At 43.7% G+C, this 21,287-nt stretch overlaps 1 protein-coding gene across 1 annotated transcript in view; it reads right to left on the reverse strand.

The window, feature by feature from the left end:
- SPMIP2 (sperm microtubule inner protein 2) overlaps positions 1-18,182 on the reverse strand; it is a 269,195-nt gene extending 251,013 nt beyond the window's left edge. The window contains exon 1 of the mRNA XM_069243429.1: positions 17,900-18,182. Within this exon, the coding sequence (XP_069099530.1) occupies positions 17,900-17,990 (91 nt within the window). The 5' untranslated portion in view covers positions 17,991-18,182. The remainder of the gene's footprint in view (positions 1-17,899) is intronic.
- Between the last annotated feature and the right edge of the window lie 3,105 nt (positions 18,183-21,287).

Below are 21,287 nucleotides of genomic sequence, written 5' to 3' on the forward strand. Positions count from 1 at the left end.
CCACCCCCTAAATTTCATACTCAAGGAAAGAAGATAAAGTGTATTCTGACTTATGGTATCTATGTAAACTACAGCCCAGCATTACCATCATAGTATCTTGACTTTCCATGCAGCATGGTTCACAACACATCCCTAACTCCTCCCCTTTAATGATGAGAGACTTCAGAACTCTAAACGTACACCCTACTACAGCAATTCTGCATATACGCGCTGCAGGTGCAGAACTACCCACATCCCCAACTCACAGTATGCCTGTTGCCCTAACCAAAGCTTTCAAACTATGTGAGGCTATTCTGTAGACACCCTTGTAACTTATCAGCAGCTCACAGGCACCCTCCCAGCTACCGGATGCAGAGACACTCTTTGCTCCAGTCACTGTTGTCAAGTATTCATCTGGATACATCACAGGGCCCATCTCCAATAATACTGCATACAGGCACAGTTCTCCATTTTAAGGTTGCAGCACTCTTTGAACCTACTCACTCACCCAGCCCACCATGTAAGAGCTTGCTGGCTTCACTTGACACATCCCAGAACACTCTACTCCTGTATTCTTCCCCACCTACTGGGTGCAAAGCAGTCTGTGCAGGAGTTCATCTAGACTGTCAGCCATTCCATGGTATGTTCACCGGTAGAACTCTGCACTGTATAGGCTAGCCTGCAACACCATTAGCCTGGGCCACTGGAATCATGTGATTTTGCAGCTGCTACGTTTCTGCATAATTCTGGATTTTCCTCATTTGCCACATAATCTACAACCGCTTCATAATTTTCAGATTTTGACCAAAAAAATTGTTTTGAGCTCAAACGGATCAAAAAGTTACTAAAAACGCACCAACACTTATTGCCGTACACTGATAGACCCTTTGCTTCGGTTTACTGCTGTGTCTGGATGTCAAACTGGTACTAAAGATGTGAAACTTAGGTCCAGATAGTTTTAAAGTGTGTACAAATGACAAACTACTATCACAAAAGGTACAGTGTTATGCAGCATAACTTGCCATTTCTTGCCACATAATCTAGTCAACCCTGTCACTTAATTTGGTCCTTCCCCGCTGCATAGTTCACAGGTGGGCGAAGCCAAGGAAACGCTCTGGGTCGCTCGCTCTGGAACTGTGCTGAGCCTTTATCAGAGTGCCTGCCATTTGTGTAATTTCACCACTCATCTCTCAGAGTGCACTCCGACACCATGGGGGGATTGATCAACATTTTGGGGCTCATTCTGAGCCCGGCGGGCGGCGGGCACCGCCCGCCGGGCGGAAACCGCCGAAAGACCGCACCGCGGTCAATAGACCGCAGGGGTCATTTTGACTTTCCCGCTGGGCCGGCGGGCGATCGCCAGAAGATCGCCCGCCGGCCCAGCGGGAAAGCCCCTGCAACGAGGAAGCCGGCTCCGGATGGAGCCGGCGGAGTTGCAGGGGTGCGACGGGTGCAGTAGCACCCGTCGCGATTTTCACTGTCTGCATAGCAGACAGTGAAAATCTTTGTGGGGCCCTGTTAGGGGGCCCCTGCACTGCCCATGCCAGTGGCATGGGCGGTGCAGGGGCCCCCAGGGGCCACACGACACCCGTTCCCGCCATCCTGTTCCTGGCGGGTTTTACCGCCAGGAACAGGATGGCGGGAAGGGGGTCGGAATCCCCATGGCGGCGCTGCCGGATCCCCTTTTCTGACCGCGGCTTTACCGCCGCGGTCAGAATGGGCACTGAAGCACCGCCAGCCTGTTGGCGGTGCTTCCGTTGCCCGTGGCCCTGGCGGTTTAGGACCGCCAGGGTCAGAATGAGGGCCTTTGTGCCAAGATAACATCATAAAAGTGATGCAAACTCAGCCCAAAAAGTTGTGTTAGGGTTTACTTTCCAATGCAAATCCCTGTTTGTTATGGAAAGTTGCCTCAAATAACACAGAGTAGGTCTGTGTACTACTTTGCACTACTTTGTGTTAAGTAGAGTTCAATGAGTGATACATGGATCTTCCCATTCAACCTCTCATGGGTTTTGATTCAAATCCTACTAAAATTGATAAACAAGGATTTATGTAAAAAATATACACTTACTTGAGGCAGCTGTAAAGTTTTAGGACATTTTTAGGTTCTCAAACCTTTTCAAACTTTGTGTGTGTGCTGCACTGTACTATACATGTACAATACACACACAAAACGGAAAAAGTTTTAAAACATAGTTTATGCAGTAGAAGGTTCCTCTTCCAGCACAATATCTATGCTTGACATAAAGCACACAACCTTGCACTGTATAGCAAGGGTGTGTGCATTGGCACAAGTCAGCTAATGGTGGAGGAGAGAAAAACAATGCTGAATCATGGTAGATATGAGCTTTTTTGGTCTTTCCCATTGACGCATTTGAAAAGTAGCAGAGCAGTAGCCACTCTGTAATTATAGCTAGGAACAAGAGAGATAGGAAATCCTCTGATTTTTGCTTGCTAATATCTTTGTCACTGTTTGATCAATCCTTACAAAACTTTGCAGGCCGATTACTTTTGCAACTTTGGTCGATGATGCAAAGTTTTGTGGTGATTGGTTAAGAAGGTGCAAATCAAAAAAGGCTGTCCCAAAACACATTTATCCACCAATGAGTTTTCCATACACTTTTTGGACAGACAAGCAGCAACATGGTTGCACAGATTTTCATGAAAGTTAGTATTTGAAGTGAATTAATTCAGTAGTTTTTAAATTATAAGGCACAAAAATGTAGTGATAAATTGTGCAGCTGTATACTGCTGTATACCACAGTACGTTTGTGGTATACTGCTGTACTTGGCGATGACAAAACACAATATGATTGGTTAATGAAAGCCCTTGGGAAATGAAAAGACAGCCATATTGTTTAGAATACACTTTGACTTTGCTCTGTTTTAATTTATTTAAAATATATTGTTACAGAGTACTGCAGTACCTTTGCAAAAAACTAATTATCTGTGATCCAATTTAATTAGATTCAATATAGGGTGGCTCCTAAAAGAGCCTTTGTTTTTTTTTCCAAATAAACATGTTTAAATGTTTCTGAAGCCAGTTTTAAGGTTTGCAAGTAAACAATGGTTTCCATAGGTTGTGAAACTAACATAATTGGGATGATACAGTGCATTGGAATATTTGTTATTCAAATGAAAAATCAAAGACATTCCATGATCTTGAAGGAATACTGAGACTGCCTTGTTGGCATGTCTTTGATCCTTTTCAAACCTACCAGCATGTAGAGTAGACAACTTTTATTTTTGTCTCTGATAAGTGTTGAAGAAGACAAAATGTGTGTTTAGAAACATAGACATTAAGGTGGAAAATGTCTCCCTCATGTCAATTTCCAGTATAACTCCAGTTAAGTGACCTATATCATTGCCACCACAGTGGATAAACATAAAGTGGGGATGATAATATTCACTAACGTAAGAAAGTAGAGGGAGTGAATGATCATTTTTAAACCTTTTTCACCCATCAACATTATTTTCACTTCTTTCAAACCTAAATCAGTCTCAATACCTCCTTTCCTGGTGTGGTGGTGTTGCCTAGCCCAAAAAATGAAACTGTGCCCAACAAGCCAAAGACAAACCGTCTTGCATATGCACTGAAATAGAAGAATGAGGAACACAGAGATATACAGTGTTAGGTAATTGGCCATTAGGAATGTACATTACACCAAAAATTCAATTTTGAAAGGTGGACAATTATTGGCTTAAATACAAATTTGGCTATTAATTTAGCACAATTTTACCAGAAAACAAAATACTGTAAGAAAATAAACTAGTCTCCAAATAATGAATCTTCACAATATTACAAAGACATTAAAAATACGCATTCTGGTCACATTACAATAAAAGCCATTTAAAATTAGATGATAAGTACAATTAAATGTAAAGCATTATGTGGTTGATTATTAACATAAAGTGGACCATAAGCACAGCCCAATACTACTCAACACACATTTCGTCTCACATGAGTATGAAAACAAATAGAAATGTAGATAACAAAAATAATGAAGATGTAAAGGACTGTGTCATTGGTTAATAACACAAAGTAGGCTATAAACACATCCCAATACTACCAAAAAACAGCAACATCTATAGACACTGTGCTGATCACTGGAAAGCAATACAGCTGCATTTCTTCTTCATAGATATTACAGAGAGATTGTAATTACACTGCATCACTTCAATCTATATGTCTCCACATAACACAGGTATAGTTTTACTGTTATTATTAATAATTCAGGGAAATAGATTTTTTTTTAAACACTTGCATTAGGCCAATTTCTACTCTATTGCTTCTTCATGTCTTTTCTAAAACAGATGTCCCACATAACATACCTAGAGAAGCAAAAATGTACTTCAGAGAGAACAGAAACAAAATAATTGAACAGACAGGAGGACACCTACAGAAAACAATTATTCTGGTAAGACTACTTACAATTTTTCTACTCTTTTTAGACACCCTATCATTAGTAGTAAGAAGGTTCATAGGAAGTAATTGACAGAGAGCTCCATTAGCAGCTATTCCAACCAGGAAAATACATTATACACTTTTACAAGAAGAAGCATTATTAGGAATATAACTGGAAAGTATTATAAAACATGTGTCCTCAGAAAACTACTTCAAACAGTTCCTTTCACCCGGAGAAAGACAGTGAAATTAATACAGAAACAATATGTTCAACATATTGTGGAAAAAGCTTTTTATGTGAAAAGAAAACTCTTCATTTTCATAATGAATCACATCAAAAGCCTTGACTGTTTAATTTCAACCTGTGCAATAAATGAACTACTGAAAAAGGAACTAACAAGAGTAAACTTAGGTAACATTTTTCCGGAAACACAGAGACATATGTCAAGCACTGAACAATGCTTTCATAAAGAGAGTTACCATCAACAGAATAATCCTGTGCTTCAGCTATACACAGCATGCACTTTTCTTCAAGGCCTGGCCTGTGGTTAGGCCTTGCAAATGACCCCCCGCAGACAACCACGCCCAGCCACGTATGGCCACTGGCCAAGCAACATATGGTTGGGCACAGAATGTGGCAGCAGGTCAGGCTCTGCATTCACCCCCTACAAGCAGCTAGCCCCTTGCCGGGGAGGGAGTCCTGCTTTTTCCCTTCCCCAAGCCACTACAGATCCCAGGGACCACACCTCTGTGGCTTTTTTTTTTTTTTAAAGGAGAGGGTGTGCAGCCCCCTCCTCAAGCCGTTATTGGCTCTAGGAACCCCATCCCCGGGGCCAAAAACATTTATGTTAGGGGTGGAGACACATTGCCTGCCACTCTGAGCCCAAATGGGCCCCAGGGACTGCATCCCTCTGGGCCATATAGTAGTTATAAAGGACAGGGCAGTGGTCCCTCCCTGACCATTGAGAGTCCAATGGGAGCCAATCCCCTGAGGCCAAAAATAGTTATTTTAGGGAAAGGGTGCATGCCTCCCCTCCCTGAGTCAGAATGGGCCTCATAGACTCCATCTCCTGTGGACAGACAAAATAATAGAAGAGAGGGCACCTGGAGAGGAGGTCCAGGGGTCCCATCTCCTGGAGCCAAAAACAGTTATTTTAAGGGATTGGGGGGTATGTGTCCACCCTTCCTGAGTCCAAATGGGCCCCAGTGATCCCATCATTCGGGACCATCCACTAATAATAGAGGACAGGGGCACGTCGCACCATTTCCTGAGCCTTAAGAGGCCCCAGGGACCCCATCCCCGTGGGCCTTTGGCAATCTAAGTGGATGCCCCAGGCCCATTGGGGGCACCAACAAGACATATTGTTGTGTGCGTCTGGGAGAGCCCCGGGGCCCCGGCATTCCCAGCTGGCTTTCCACATTATGCAGGAGCTGGCATTGCTTCTGCCCGGAGGGAGCAACTGCTTAAGCTTGCTCCCTCCAGGAGTGCAGCATTATTTTTATAGGGTTGTACTTGCCAAGGTAATGTGGCTCCTCCCTTGTTGATTGTGTTGTATGAACAGTATCTGTAATGTCCCAAAATGTATAGTACATTAGCTAAGCCAGGAGCCACTTTGTCCCTGCACATACAGTCCCATAACCACCAGACCAGTTTCAGCATTGGCACCCCTTCCTCCAAATTCCTGGTGGTCTGGTGACTTCTGTCCAGCTGCATAAGAGTTGTGTGGCTGCTGAATGTGGCTGCTCTGGTGGAGTGACTTGGATTTTTGGAATTCACTGTTGTGTAGTCTTTTGCATACCTGCAGCTCTTGACACCATACTTTTTGTTGCTGCCAAAACCAGCACTACTCAAACCACGGTCAGCTGTACACCACACGCAAGTCCCATGCTCTTCTCTGCCCACTGCTCCACTACAGCACAAATGGTGAGAGAGAGCACAGCTCCCTTATGGCTAGTTTTATGCTTGGGTGAACAGCCTGGCAAACCCTGAAAGCAGCTCTGTGTTAAATGATTTTTCTGTGTCTCTATTTTGTGCACTAATAATGATGATTAATCATTTCTTTAGCACATAAATACATAAATAGCCTGAGCTGATATAATTGCAATTGAAATTATTTGCTAATGATGAGTAGAAATGTGTTTATTAATGTGTTTAGTAATGCCAGATTTTCATGTAAAATGCAATTTTTTAAAACTATTATTATTTGAGTTTAAGTGGTACAGGTAATATTATACATTGACAACTCATGCAAAGCCAACTACGAGTATTCGCTACAGACAAGTACAGAATACCAAACGAGTGGCCTACTCAATATGAGAATATATAGTAGGAGCAAGAAATCCCAAGGTTCAGTTAGTATTGCATAGTAATTAAGAAGGTACCACGTTTATGATAAGAAACAATCTAGAACAAGAATAGTTAAATACAACATAACTAAAAAACATGCAAACAAAGGTAGCATGTATAAGACTGCATTTGTGATGCCCTAGCAGAAATAAGGACAGCAGCAGGGTGTCTTCACAGGCAGGGTGGAGCTGTTCTATATATGTAAAAGGAGGAGCGCCCAAATACGTGGATGGCTAGAGAAGAGAGGGAGACTTTTAGATAGGAACTGCACCAAGGTGATCCAGATATGTAAAATGCCATTTTGAACAAGATGGATGCCATCACTAACATTCTGCTTTACCCCCTCCCAGCCTATGCATATCTTTGCCCCATGGGCTCCACAAAGCACAGTCAAGCTTATGTGCAGTAGTTTATTTCCACTGTTATGATCACATTACTTTTGATTAAATTTTCCTTGTTCTCTATGACTTGAAATGTCAAGGTCTCTTTTGTTGCCTTCCGCTGTAATCACTAATCTAGTCATTCAATGGAAGTTCCATTCTTCAGATGTTTCACATTAGTTAGAACATCTCCAGATGAAATCAGCACAGAAGGTGCTAAATAAGTTTTCAGAAATGGGATTGTGCTTATGTGTTGAGGCAATGACGTGTATTTTTCTCATGTTTTGATTTTCTAAAGAAATCATACTTTTGCTCACACCACATTGATCTTGCAGTTTTTTTAATTTGCCATGCAAGAAATGTGTATAAGAACCCTTTGATTTCGGGGGTGAGTCAGAATATTTTCCTATGCTACTAGACTTCCTTTTTTGATTTTGCTGCTCATTTGCTGCTTAGAATAATTTCAGATTTTTCCATACAGTGTAAAACTTTGCACCTGACAGCCTTGATGGCACTGACTCTGTATCGCTTATTTTGAACTTTGTAATAAAGTCATTTAACTTTTATTGATCTATAAGTCAATTATTGAGTGGGCTTCATTATTTATTTGAACTCTTTTGCTCTGCTAATTCACGTTTAAGGTTGTGTCTTGACATGTGTTAGACCTGCCTGCCTTAGGGTGGTCATCCCCCCAACTTTTTGCCTGCCTCCCTCCACTTTTCTGACACTGTTTTTGCTGGTTTTAGGACTCTGCGCAATTTACCACTGCTAATCAGTGTTAAAGTGCATATGCTCTCTCCCTTAAACATGGTAACATTGCTTCATTCCCAATTGGCATATTTGATTTACTTGTGAGTCCCTAGTAAAGTGTCAATTGAATGCTACTGGTGGGCCTGCAGCACTGGTTGTGCCACCCACATAAATAGCCCCTTAACCATGTCTCAGGCTTGCCACTGCAGGGCTTGTGTGTGCAGTTTCACTGCCACCTCGACTTGGCATTTAAAAGTACTTGCAAGCCCTAAACTCCCCCTTTTCTACATGCAAGTCACCCCTAAGGTAGGCCCTATGTAACACCTAGGCAGTGTGCTATGTAGGTAAAAGGCAGGACATGTACATGTGTGTTTTATATGTCCTGGTAGTAGAGAACTCCTAAATTTGTTTTCCACTACTATGAGGCCTCCTCCTTTCATAGGATAGCATTAGGACTACCTTCATATACTGTTTGAGTGGTAGATTCTGATCAGAAAGGGGTAACCAGGTGATATTTAGTATGGCCAGAATGGTGATGGAAAATCCTGCTTATCGGTGAGGTTGGATTTTATATTACCATTTTAGATATGCAACCTTTAGAAAGTGAGCATTTCTCTGCACTTAAAATCCTTCTGTGCCTTACAGCCTGTCTCCAATCAACATCTGGGCTGGGCTGGTTGACAGCTCACTCAGTCACATTTGCACTCATCTGCATACTGAATAGATCTTCCTGGGCTGGAAGGGTGGATGGCCCGACACATTTCAAAGGCTAGTGGCCTGCCCTCACACAATGGACTGCCAATCTCCCTACTGAGGCCCCGGCAGACAGACCTGTACTGAAAGGGGAACTTGTGCACTGCAAAATCACTCTTTGAAGTCACCCCCACTTCAAAGGCATTTTATGGTATATAAACTGGGTCTCTGACCCCATCAATTCAGACACTTCTGGACCTGAATCTGCAACCTGTCAAGAGGAACTGCCTGGCTGCCCAAAGGACTTATCTGGACTGCTTTGATGACATGGATTGCTGCCCTGCTGTTGCCCTTCTGCCCTGCTGCCCTTTGACTTTTCTGAGACGTGCTCTCCAAGGGCTTGGACTGAGCTTGCTTCCTGTTTTCTGAAGTCTCAGGGCCAAAAAGACATCATCTCTTCAGGAAACTAATTGTGAGCCAAAAATCGACGCACAGCCTGTCGGAAACAACGCACAGCGGTTTTGCAACCAAGAAATCACCTCACAGCCGAGCCGGAATGACGCAGCCTGACTTCCCGAGTGAAGATTTGATGCAGCGCCTGCCTTGCGACTGAAAATTCGACGCAGATCCCTACCAGATCGATGCACAGCCGAACTGGAACGACACAGCTGATTATCCGAGTGGAAAATCGACCCAGCGCTTGCTGTGCGACAGAAGTTCGACACATCGTCACACCGGATTGACGCAACGCCTGTGACTTCTTCCCACACACCCAAGATTTCCCTGCATCGTCCCTGGGCATCAAAAAGATCCCCGCATCGCAGTGAAGAACCAAGACTGCGCACCAGAAAGCCCCTTGCAACGTGGAAAAAAACAATGCATCGTCTGTGCCACGTCGGAAAATCCAATCCACACTCTATTTTTCCACGCATCTCCTCCTTTGCGGTCGCCATGCATGTTACTTTTGATGCAAACCAGGTACTTTGTGTAAACAAGACAATTGTTCTAAGATTTAAGACTCTTTTTAAACCTGCAAAAGTGATGTCTCAGCTTGTGCTTATTGGATCTTTATCGTGTTGACCTTAATTTAACCAGATAAATATCATAAATTTTTCTAAACCTGTGTGGTGTGTTTCTGTGGTATTTTCACTGTGTTACTGTATGATTTATTGCACAAAGACTTTACACATTGCCTTGGAAGTTAAGCCTGACTGCTCAGTGCCAAGCTACCAGAGGGTGAGCACAGGATAATTTGGATTGTGTGCGACTTACCCTGACTAGGACTGTGGTGCCTATTTGGACAAGAGTGTATACGTCTGCCAACTAGAGACCCCATTTCTAACAATGTGCAATTTAACTTGTGGGAGAGACACTTGAGGTAAATTATTGGGGTGCTCACATATTTGGGTTGCTTACATTTTGGAGTTTGATTTAGCTCCTACACCTGAAGCCCCAAATCTGCCAAGGAATATTCTAATGAGCAATTTACCTGCTATTGTTTCTCCTGTTCCACTCTACAAGAAAAAAGGGTGACTTCCAACAGTCTAGAGAATGGATTTTTAAGAAGAAAAAGGTCAAGTACACATTTGCCAAAAATAAGTTGTAAAAAATAAATCAATTTGCTAAAGATAAACATATGAAAGAACGGGTATTGTGCATTTTTGTTCCACTTTCATGCTCAATCTGCCTCTGTCTTTGTGAAAAAAAACAAGCATTTGCTAAGCTAATAGGTCTGGCTTTTAACTAGAAGTGCCTCTAAAGTCACTGGTGAGTTTAGACAGCCATTACCTCATCATACATTAACTTTGTGACTCATTGTTATAACTCATTGCAGGAAGAGTTGACAGAGTGCTTAATATGGGACAGAGACCTCTGTCGTCTGCAGGGTTCTATAACTATCTTGGGAACTCTGTTAACCGAGAGTTCTTTGACAGTTGGGGAGTTTGGATGATCTGGAAGAACTCCAGTTGGTGGCATTCAATTAAACCTTCAATTTCCAGAGCAACTCTTGTGTATTCGTCTTTACAACACTGGCGACGAGTGCCTGACAGGAGGCAGACATTGCCACCAATCCCTCCTCGAACCCACGAGTGAAGCTTACCTGCACTGTGTCCTCCAGGGCGGTGTGATGAAGCTGGCTTGCTGTTCTGCCAGTGGTGTCGGTTGACTCAGCGTGGTGAACCACTGACGCGCTGTTTGGCCGGTCAGAGGTTTTACACAGCAACTAGACCCGCGCTGCACCTTTATTTCTTGTGCTGTTTTGGGTCTTTGACGAGGCGGGTTTGTGTCGGATTGATATTCCGACACGAACTGGTGAGTCCGCATTCGTCCGGGAGAGGATTTTCTACAACCATGCCGCATTCCGGTGCGGACCTTATGCGCATGAGCACTCCGGCACTCCGGCATGGAGCAGTTCCTGACAACTAGACCACGGTTCGGAGTGTATTGTGTACGCGCATAGTCTTGTGGATCGTATGCGCATGGGCACTCCGGCATGAGGCAACTTCCTGACAACTAGAACACATTGTGAGGTCTGTTGTGTATGCGCATATTTTCGTGGAACTGTGTGTGAAGAGTTTTCTACACCGTTTCTCTCTGAATTATACTGTCTCTTGGAGAGAGAGAGAGAGAAACGTAAGCACTAGACCGTTTTCATATTTAACAGACATTTACTGCAATCATACCCCACCGGAACAAGAGCTATACAGCTAGACTATTCTAGCAGATACTGCTAGTACTTGTACTTTGCCTAGATTTTCTGCCACAATGTCCACTACCACTACGGTGTCACAACCACCTGCATTTCTTTCTGACAAGGGTGATCCAATTCTGCTGTGGAAGTGTTGGAAAAATCTTTATGACTCATATTCAATAGCGATTGGGGGTGAAACATTTTCTCCAGCTAGAAAACAGGCTGTACTTCTACATAATTTGGGAGTGGAGGGCAGAAACATTTATGATAGTTTAGAAACCTTACCTATTGGAGGTGCAGATAGTGAACCAAGAGATGTATATGAAATGTCTGTAACAATGTTGGCTGCGCATTTTGAATTTAAACTCAATGCGATTTTAGAAAGACACAGATTTTTTGAAAGAGTTCAAGGAAAAACAGAGAGTGTAAATAATTTTGTGGCTGCTTTGCGTACCTTAGCACGTACGTGTGATTTTGGTGATATCACTGATTCTCTTATTCGAGACCAACTTGTACGTTGCACTAATAGCAAGCGTGTTCAGAAGAAACTGTTGACAAAAAAATCCAGATCTGAAGGAGGCCACTCCTGTAGTAGAGGGGATGGAGAGTACTAACAACTGGATAAGAGAGATGAATGATCATGAAGCACGGGGCACCCCTAATTCTGATGTTATAAAGGTAACTCAGGATCGTGAGGAGGTTTTGAAAGTAAGCCTTGACAATAAAATCTCTTCAAAAGAGAAGGGAAAGGATAACAGAGACACTGGAGTGCAGTGTTACCATTGCGGTAACCCTGGACATACAGCTAATAGTTTGAGTTGTTATGCTAAGAAGTCTGTATGTAGGAACTGTGGGAAAAAAGGTCATTATGCAAGAGTTTGTAAAGTTGACAAACAAGGGAATGTTGATTCTGTTAGGGAAAATGTTAGCAAGACTGTTTTGTGTGAAATCTGATGCCAATCAAGCTGTAGAGAAAGTTGTGGGTGTGGATGAAGGACCAATTGTTATGCCTGAATGGTTAAATTGGACAATAAGGATATTAAAGTGTTAGCAGATTCAGGATCTCCTTACACCATGATAGGTGATAAGAATTGGGATAGAATGTTTGGTGATGAGTTTGGTCCTTTGATGTACCCTGATATTAATCCAGTGAGTTATGGTGGAACTAAAATTGATGTTGTTGGCTACAAAATTATGAGAATTCAATTCCAAAACAAGGCAACAGTTGGTAAGGTTTACGTAGCAAAGCGAGGAAACAATCTCCTGGGATGGCGTCATCAACGTGATATGGGTATCAAATTGGATCCCAACTCTTCTTGTCAAGTCATGGTGGTAAGCGATGAAGGCATGAACTCTGATGTCTTTGATGAATTTTCCACAGTTTTTACTGATGAGTTGGGGTGTTTGAATTGTTTTGAGCATAAGATTATTCTTAAATGCAATGCTGTTCATTCTGTGCACAAAGTGAGGAGAGTTTCAAAGTTAATGTTAGAACCTCTTAAGGAAGAACTTACTAAGTTACTAGATTTGGGGTGATTGAAGAGATTGAATCTTCTGAATGGTTGGCTCCAATTGTTTTGGCACCTAAGGATCGTGGAGACAGATTCGCATGTGTGTAGACCTTATGCACCTCAATAAACATATATGGGTGGATCGGCAACTCTTAGCCAATATTTCAGAAGAGTTATCGGGTTTAGGTGGTTCCAAAATTTTTAGTGTCTTGGATCTCTCATCAGCATATCACCAAATTGTGCTACACCCTGAATCTAGGCATTTAATATCATTTGTAACACCTTTGGGAGCATATCAATTTCTAAGAATGCCGCTTGGACTAGCCTCGGCGGCTGCTTGTTCTCAACGCTTTATGAAAAAAAAATTGGGGGGGAATATCAAGTATTTTGTTCTTTCAGGATGACATTTTGGTGCATGGTAAAACGCAGCATGAACATGACATGATTTTGAAAGAGGTGTTGAGTAAATTGGCTTCTTCAGGGGTGACTGTTAAGAGAGAAAAGTGTAAATTAAGAGTTACTGCGGTGACTTACCTAGGTCACACCATTTCAGGTGAAGGCATTAAACCCAAATTGGAGTTGGTTGATTCCATTATCCAGGCGCCTGAACCAAAAGACAAAGATGGAGTCAGGTCTTTTTTGGGCTTGGCTGAATATTATTCCAAGTTCATTGCACATTTTTCGAGCATTGTTCAACCCCTAAGATCTCTCTTGAAGAAAGGTACTGAGTTTCATTGGACAAGTGAATGTTTATCTGCATTTTAGTTTATTAAGAACAGTATTAGCAAAATGCCTACTCTGGGGCATTTTGATGTAACAGCGAAAACCATTTTGTATAGCCGTTTTTAATCAAATGGTGAAAGGCGAAGAGAATGTAATTGCCATTGCTTCACAGTCATTAAAAGGAGCAGAATAAAACTATTCTGTCATAGAGAGGGAAGCCCCTGCATGTGCGTGCGGGATTAAACGTTTCAAATTTTAATTATGGGGTTTACCTTTTGTTGTAAGATCAGATCATAGATCCCTCATTCAAATGTTTTCTCCAAAGAAAAGTGAAGGATTAACTCCTAGAAAAAAAAAAGGGGGTGGAAGGTTTGATGGAGTATAATTTTCAAGTGGAGTACATACCAGGTTCGAGAAATAGTGTAGCAGATTTTTTGTCACGAGCTCCAATCAGTTATGAGGATGGAGGGGAAGATGTGTGTGTGATTAATTGGGTGCGAGAAGAAGCTATTTCCGAGGAATAGTGGAAGGCTGCAAAACAGCTGGATGCTGATAGGAATATACTCAAGGAGTTTATTGTAAAAGGATAGCCTGATTTAAGGGATGTTCCTGTTTCCTTGAAAGGGTGTTGGAATGTGAGAGATGAACTTTCTTGCTGTGAATATGAGCTATTCAGAGGTACCAAGACGATTCCACCTTTAGGTGTGAGGGAAAGAATTATCAACCTGGCTGATGAGGGTCACATGGGCAGAAGTTTGACTAAATCTAGGCTGAGAGAGGTGTATTGGTGGCCTGGGTTGGATTGTGATGTTGAAGCTGTGGTGAAGGATTGTGTGTCCTGTGCGTGTAGTGATAAATCAAAGGCTGTGGTGAATGCTCCGCTTTCTCCTGTTGAGGTACCTGAGAAGCCTTGAAGGAAGTTGTGGTTGGATTTCATGGGTCCGTTTCAGTTATTACCTTACAATGAACGATATGTAATACTCCTAGTTGATTATGCCTCGAAGTGGGTAGTGACTAAATGTGTAGGCACGTTGGATACCAGAGCTGTTATTGAATTTCTTAACGAGGAATTTTCTCGTGAGGGAATGCCTAGTCACTTGGTTACAGATAATGGAGTACAATTAACCTCTCAAGAAATGCAAGACTTTTTGAGGTCTTTAGCTATAGTGCACTTGAGGATGGCTCTGCACCTACCGCAAGCCAATGGTCTTGCTGAACGCATGAATAGAATGGTAAAGTTCTGTGTTCAGGAGGCTGTAGAAACTAGAGCACCTTTATCTGACCTGTTGTGGGAAATGTGGTGGGCCCATTGTAATACTCCTAACACAATTACTGCTATTGCCCCATTTGAGTATATGAGAGGCAGGGCTGGTTGTACCAAAATAAATACAGCATGGATGAAGAGAATTTTGTTGCAACCTGAAAAGTATAATGATAAATTGAGCAAAGGACATCAACTGAGGAAAATGTATCAGCAAAAATATAAGTCCGGATTTGATTTTATGCATGGAGTCTCTAAGGGCAAGTGGGTGATAGGTGAAATAGTGTTGGTGAGAAAACCTGGTTTTGGAAGGAAAGGCAGATCAGGATTATGGGTCCTTTCCGTATCAAGGAGGTGAGGAGAAATGTAGTTGTTCTGGACAACGATGATGTGTGGAGTATGTCCCGGATTGAGAAATGGAATGGTCCAGACGTTGTTACAGTCTCATCCTACCCAACTGGTGAACCTAATGCATCAATGCATAATTTTGACATTCAAAGCTCTAATGGATCCAATGTTCCAGTGCATCATCCTGACAAGTCCAAAGTTTCTACCAAGTTGGGAAGAGGTTCCAGAGTTTGTGGCAAACCTCAATGGTTGAAAGACTATGGGGGTGATTCTCACCCTGGCGGGCGGCGGAGGCCGCCCGCCAGAGTTTCCCCCTCCAAAATACCGCTCCGTGGTCGAAAGACCGCTGAGGGTATTTTGGGATTTGCACTGGGCTGGCGGGCGACCGCCAAAAGGCCGCCCGCCAGCCCAGTGCAAATCATCACTCCCACGTGGACGCCGGCTCAGAATTGAGCCGGCGGAGTGGGAAGGTGCGACAGGTGCAGTGGCACCCATCGCGTATTTCAGTGTCTGCAAGGCAGACACTGAAATACAAAGTGGGGCCCTCTTACGGGGGCCCCACGACACCCCTCACCGCCATCCTGTTCCTGGCAGGCGAACCGCCAGGAACAGGATGGCGGTATGGGGTGTCAGTATCCCCCATGGCGGCGCAGCAAGCTGCACCGCCATGGGGGATTCCCAGGGCAGCGGAAAACCGGCGGGAGACCGCCGGTTTTCCCTTTCTGGCCGCGGCTGAACCGCCGCGGTCAGAATACCCTGTGGAGCACCGCCAGCCTGTTGGCGGTGCTCCCTCCAACCCTGGCCCCGGCGGTCCATGACCGCCGGGGTCAGAATGACCCCCTATGTGACTTAAGTTGTTGTATTCTACAGTTTTGTGATGTGACATTTATTATATTTCTTTTATCTTATTGTTTTCATAAATCTTATGTTAATCATAATTGTGTGGGAAGGGGGATGTGTTATAACTCATTGCAGGAAGAGTTGACAGAGTGCTTAATATGGGACAGAGAACTCTGTTGTCTGCAGGGTTCTGTAACTATCTTGGGAACTCTGTCAACCGAGAGTTCTTTGACAGTTGGGGAGTTTGGATGATCTGGACGACTCCGGTTGGTGGCGTTGGATTAAGAGCAACGCTTGTGTATTCTTCTTTAGAACACTCATGCTTGCACTTGTGCATCCATTCATCAACCAACTGACTCATTCTTGTTTCCACCCTTCTCCCATCCACAATAAAACTCCCACACTAAATAAGCAAGCCTATGTTAGATAAATTAAAATAAGAAATTATAAAATGACCACCATGTCTCTTTTCTATATGATTCAATTAGCAACTGACATCACTGTAAAAGACCTGACTTCATCCAGAATTGGGACCCTTAGGCAGCATTCCCTTCGCAGATTGCCACCTTGGAAAAGACAGTTCACAAGGATTGTCCACCTCACTTTCTTGTACATCATGGTGTCAGCTTAACATATGAAGAAAAATCCCAAGTATGACATCCTTTGCCCAGAGCAGCACTCTGCAGTCCTATCACCACCCTTCCAGTCCAACACTATGCACTGATCGCAGAACTCCCCTCCAGGTCACTTCAGACACTGTGAGGACACCAAGCCATGCGCTAGTCTGGCACCCTACAACACACTGCATGTCTGTGCAGTGAATGCACTTTCTCGATACACAGAAGTTTAGGTAGGCTTGTGACATAAATGTGACCAGGACTACGCCATCACCGTTGGCACCAAAACACACTCATTTTCAGACAGATGTTAACATTTGGTCAGGCAAAATATCCTCATTCACAGGACAAAAGACCCAGCGGCTGAAGTGGGTTAACACATTGCTCCATGCTAGACGCTGTCATGAGCAGAAGCAGAATAGCCATGACTCTCTAGTAGAGCTATTGGTTAAGAAGGCTGGCTAAGAGCCCCAGAATGTATGTTTATGCGTTCACTTGTATTTGTTTTATCACAAGAAGCTGACAGACAACTAAAACTGTTGTGGTCAGGCCTACAAAGTGCTTATTACACACACGGCTAAATAGTACCAGTACAATAACAAATGTGTACATAACTGCAGTTGGCAAAACAATATACGAAATATACAAAAATGTCCTAACAAAGAGGATTATAATACAAATCTCTTATCAGAGGGGAACCAACAAAACAGTAACTTCTGACAGTCCGCGCACCACAATAACTACCAAGTAACTACCAACAAGGTTTAGAACAGTGTGATAACAATCCACTTTGAAAGTCCTAATGCCTCGAAACATGCTTTTTACAATAAATAAATCATATATTTTGCCTGTGTTGTAACTTTTCGCACTAAATAAATCAGACTGCACTTAAACCAGCTGACATAACGTATCTAAATGAACAGATCCGACATACTGCCTTTATCAAGTTGTTTTCGCCACTACTAATTCAGGCATACTGCTCGCACATAGGCTGCCCCTCTCCCAGTACTGATTCTCAGAGCTTTTATCTGGTGTTCACATACAGCAGTGTTGTCAACACAGATCTAAAATGGGAGAACTGCTAAATAAGCACAGGTGGTTTATTATTTCTGAGCAGCCAGCAAAGGGTTAATGTGTGTTAATTAGAAAGCTAGAGCTTGCAGAAGAGAGTGCCTCTGCCAGTTAGTGTACATGTTGCATGAAATGAGCTGCGAGAAAGCCTTGTGTGCCTAGGAATGTCCCACGCAGCTTTGCGGTCTGTCTACCTCTCATGGGGGATGCCCACCCAGGACAGCCTGGGACCGGTAAGGCCGCTGCTATGCTGCCCTCGTCAGCTCACGTGCAGCTTCTTACCCGTGCATAGGATCCTCTGTCCGGGGGTGCTGGGCAGCGTGAAGCGGCGGGGAACGGCGGAGACGGCGACGGCTCGTTTCTGTCCCGGCATGGCGACCCACCGGGGCGGCAGCAGGAATGCTAGACCTGGAGACTGCACCGCCGACTGGTTGGTTGCCAAGGACGCTCTGTTGCCGAGGGTCACCTCTGCTGCATTATTTAATAATGCCACTGCTTGTGACCTCACCCGGCACGGCGGGTGCGTGCCCTGTCAGAGATGGCACAATGACTTCCCGCGGAGTTCTTTCTGTGAGTTCTCGCCGGCGCCGTGGGTCAACAGAAGGGAGGGGCAGAGCAAATAACATTGCCACCACGCGGGGCAGGTTCTATCTTCCCTCAGACAGACACAAATACATGAATAAAAGGTACACCCGTTTATAATCTATTTTTGACTCGGTAACGGAAGAATGTTCCAGAGTACTTCACAATCGAAGTAAGAAATGTCAGTGCTGTATTCAGAACTTCAAGCCACTTTACATACAGAAGCAGTGCTTGGCACGCACCTGATACATGCAGAGGTTGGCGATGAGGTAAGTTGTCTACAGTGTACGCCTAAGGACTGCTTGCAACAGATATTTACAAGAATGAGCAATAAGGAAAAACACACTGTATTAACTCTTCTAACTCCATGTGCGCTTTGCACTTTGATACAGGGGTAGTTTATAAAGTGAAGCGAGGCAAGTATAACTGCACTTTTAGTTTTTTGTTACACTCGCTCGAAGGTATCTAAACACACCATGGGGACTGATTCTCAAGGCGCACTGGTTCTCACAAACATAGTGTTTGCCTGGTTCGTTCAGTATGAGGATCGATCCATCACAGTGTGGGGGTCTCCCTCTCTCTCTCACACACACACTCCTCTCCCCGCCCCATCGTTTATGCATTTAGAATTTGGTTGACTAATAAATATTTTCAGGTACAGTATGCAAAAAAGGGTTGATTGTGAACAGACTTGTTAGAGTGAGCTCCTTAACAATTGCCCAGCACTTGCGAATATTACATTTACATTCTGAGTGGTGAATCTCTGTCCTTCCTCGAGCTCCATCCATTCCCATTGCAGCTCTCTCCACAACTCACCAGGTTCAAGCCTCGCCTCATGGGCCGCGTGTCCAGGTGGTAGTGTGGAGAACATCTTGCAGCCTGACTCCTGGCTCTGGACAAGTCAGGAGAACTAGGAATGACGCCTTACCACATCATCACTGTTCCTCATCATGGGCAACGTCAAAAAGTGTCTGTGCGTGCACACACTGAAGAGGGACATCCTGTGCTTTGTCCATCTCCAGTTATCACCTAAGGCTGAAGAACTGAACATCTACCTGAGGCCCTTGTCCCAAACAGTAACAGATCAATGGTAGGTGTCACCAAACGTACTGTGGTAAATATGCACTATCACATTTTCCTGTAGACACAGAATGGGTAAAACTCTTTGATACATCAGGCCCTAAGTCTCATTTGTACTCTTGCCTTTCTGGATGTTCTTCATACCTGACTAAAATGTCCTATTCTGCCACAGTTCCTGCACTCCTGGCTTGCAACAGGTCCAACTTAGCATTGAAAGTATGTTAATTTCTGATAACTGTATTTATACACCAAACGTATGCATGAGTTTCTTGGTGCTTTCAAGTGAAACATACCATTGTTAAACTTAAAAGAGTAATCTCTGACCTTCAGGCAAGGGTCAAGCTGGGAGGTTCATTGTGCACTAAATTCCACCTACATAGGGGGACAAGACAGGGATGTTCTTTGTCACCTCTACTATTCACCATAGCAATCAAACCGTTGGCTGGGTAGTTGAGAATGGGTGTTCTGGTCAGGAGTTTGGATTGGGCTCCCGTGTTCTCGGACTAGATTGCACTATATGCAGACCACATCCCCATCTTTCTTGATGACCTTGAGACTCCAGCCCCAAGTGCTCCAGACTTTGGGGGTCTTCTGGACCTTTTCTGTGCTTACCATTAACAAAGCCTAATCCTCCATCTACCTCATAGCGTGCCCCCGATCAGCACTCAGTTAGGTGGATGGCATATAGATTCACCAGGAGGGCTTTTAATATCTGGTAGTATACATGACCAATGACCCTGACTGGGCATGCAACATCCAGCCTTACCTGGATCAAATGCCCTGAGATTTTGGGTTCTGGACAACACTATCGCTGTCTGCACTCGGACACTAAGCCAGCTATGAGAAGGTCATGGCTTTTTATTGTTTTTCGATATGTTTTGTGTATATGTATATATGTGTATGTGTATAATAGGATTTTCTTCTTTCTTTGTATTAAAATTTCTATTTGCATAGACATATTTTTTTCTCGAATTAGTTTTACTTTTGTATATGTCATATTCTTTGAATTAGTTTGTGTACATTTCTCAGGAAAGGGAGAAATCATATCAATTATTATAGTTAGATTTCAATAGGTTTTCCCATTTCATCTTGTTAAGATATCAAATTATCTTTAAATGTAGACACTGTCTTTGATGTGCCCCACTGAGTTTTTTTCTTTATTAGAAGGTCATCCTGCCCCTCCTGTTGTATCAGCTGCAAAATTATCCATTCCTGCTCCCAGCTTCCTTCTACAAGAAGCTGGACTCTTTAATGTGGGTCTTTCTGTGGAAACATCACACTTTGCGGACAGCCATCACCAAATGCTGGCAATCACCTTCTGATAGTGGCATTACAACCCTGGTCACACTGCGGTACTATATGGCCTCTGATCTCATTGTGATAAATGAATGGTGGTTCAACAATGCATCTGATCCCGCATACACCACTGAAACATGGGCAATGCAGGAGACACCCTCTAGGGTGGGTGGAATGCTTGACGAAAGAAACCCCACTGTGGCATGAAACCTGGTTGCCAACAGTCACAGCACTGGAGGGCTTCAAGTCATGGGATATTATGGGTATTGCAACACGGGGGACCTCGTGTCAAGAGTAACACTGAAATCCTTTTGTGAGCTGCTGGTGGAATACGACTTGCATCGTTCACAATTCTTCTGGTACCTGCAGCTCCGGCAAGCTGTCCTCCAATACTTTAAGGGACTCACAGACCTGCCAGATCATAGTCCTTTAGAGGCCAAAATACTCCTGGGCGATCTGACTACCACCAAATTTCAGAAATATCGCTCTCAATGGTGGTCAACACTCCTGACTCCTTTGATCAATTGAAGAGGACGTAGGAGGGAGACCTGGGACCCCTCACTGATGATAACTGGAGGGATACTTGCACATCTCCTCGTGAAGCATCAATTGCCTCACAGCTCCTTCTTATACAGTGGAAATACCTACACAGGGTCAACTACACTCGGTAGGTTGTGGAAGATGGGGTTGGGGCATCACCAGTCTCCCTGTG

This window comes from Pleurodeles waltl, chromosome 1_2 (assembly GCF_031143425.1).
Source record: "Pleurodeles waltl isolate 20211129_DDA chromosome 1_2, aPleWal1.hap1.20221129, whole genome shotgun sequence".
Classification (NCBI taxonomy): domain Eukaryota; kingdom Metazoa; phylum Chordata; class Amphibia; order Caudata; family Salamandridae; genus Pleurodeles; species Pleurodeles waltl.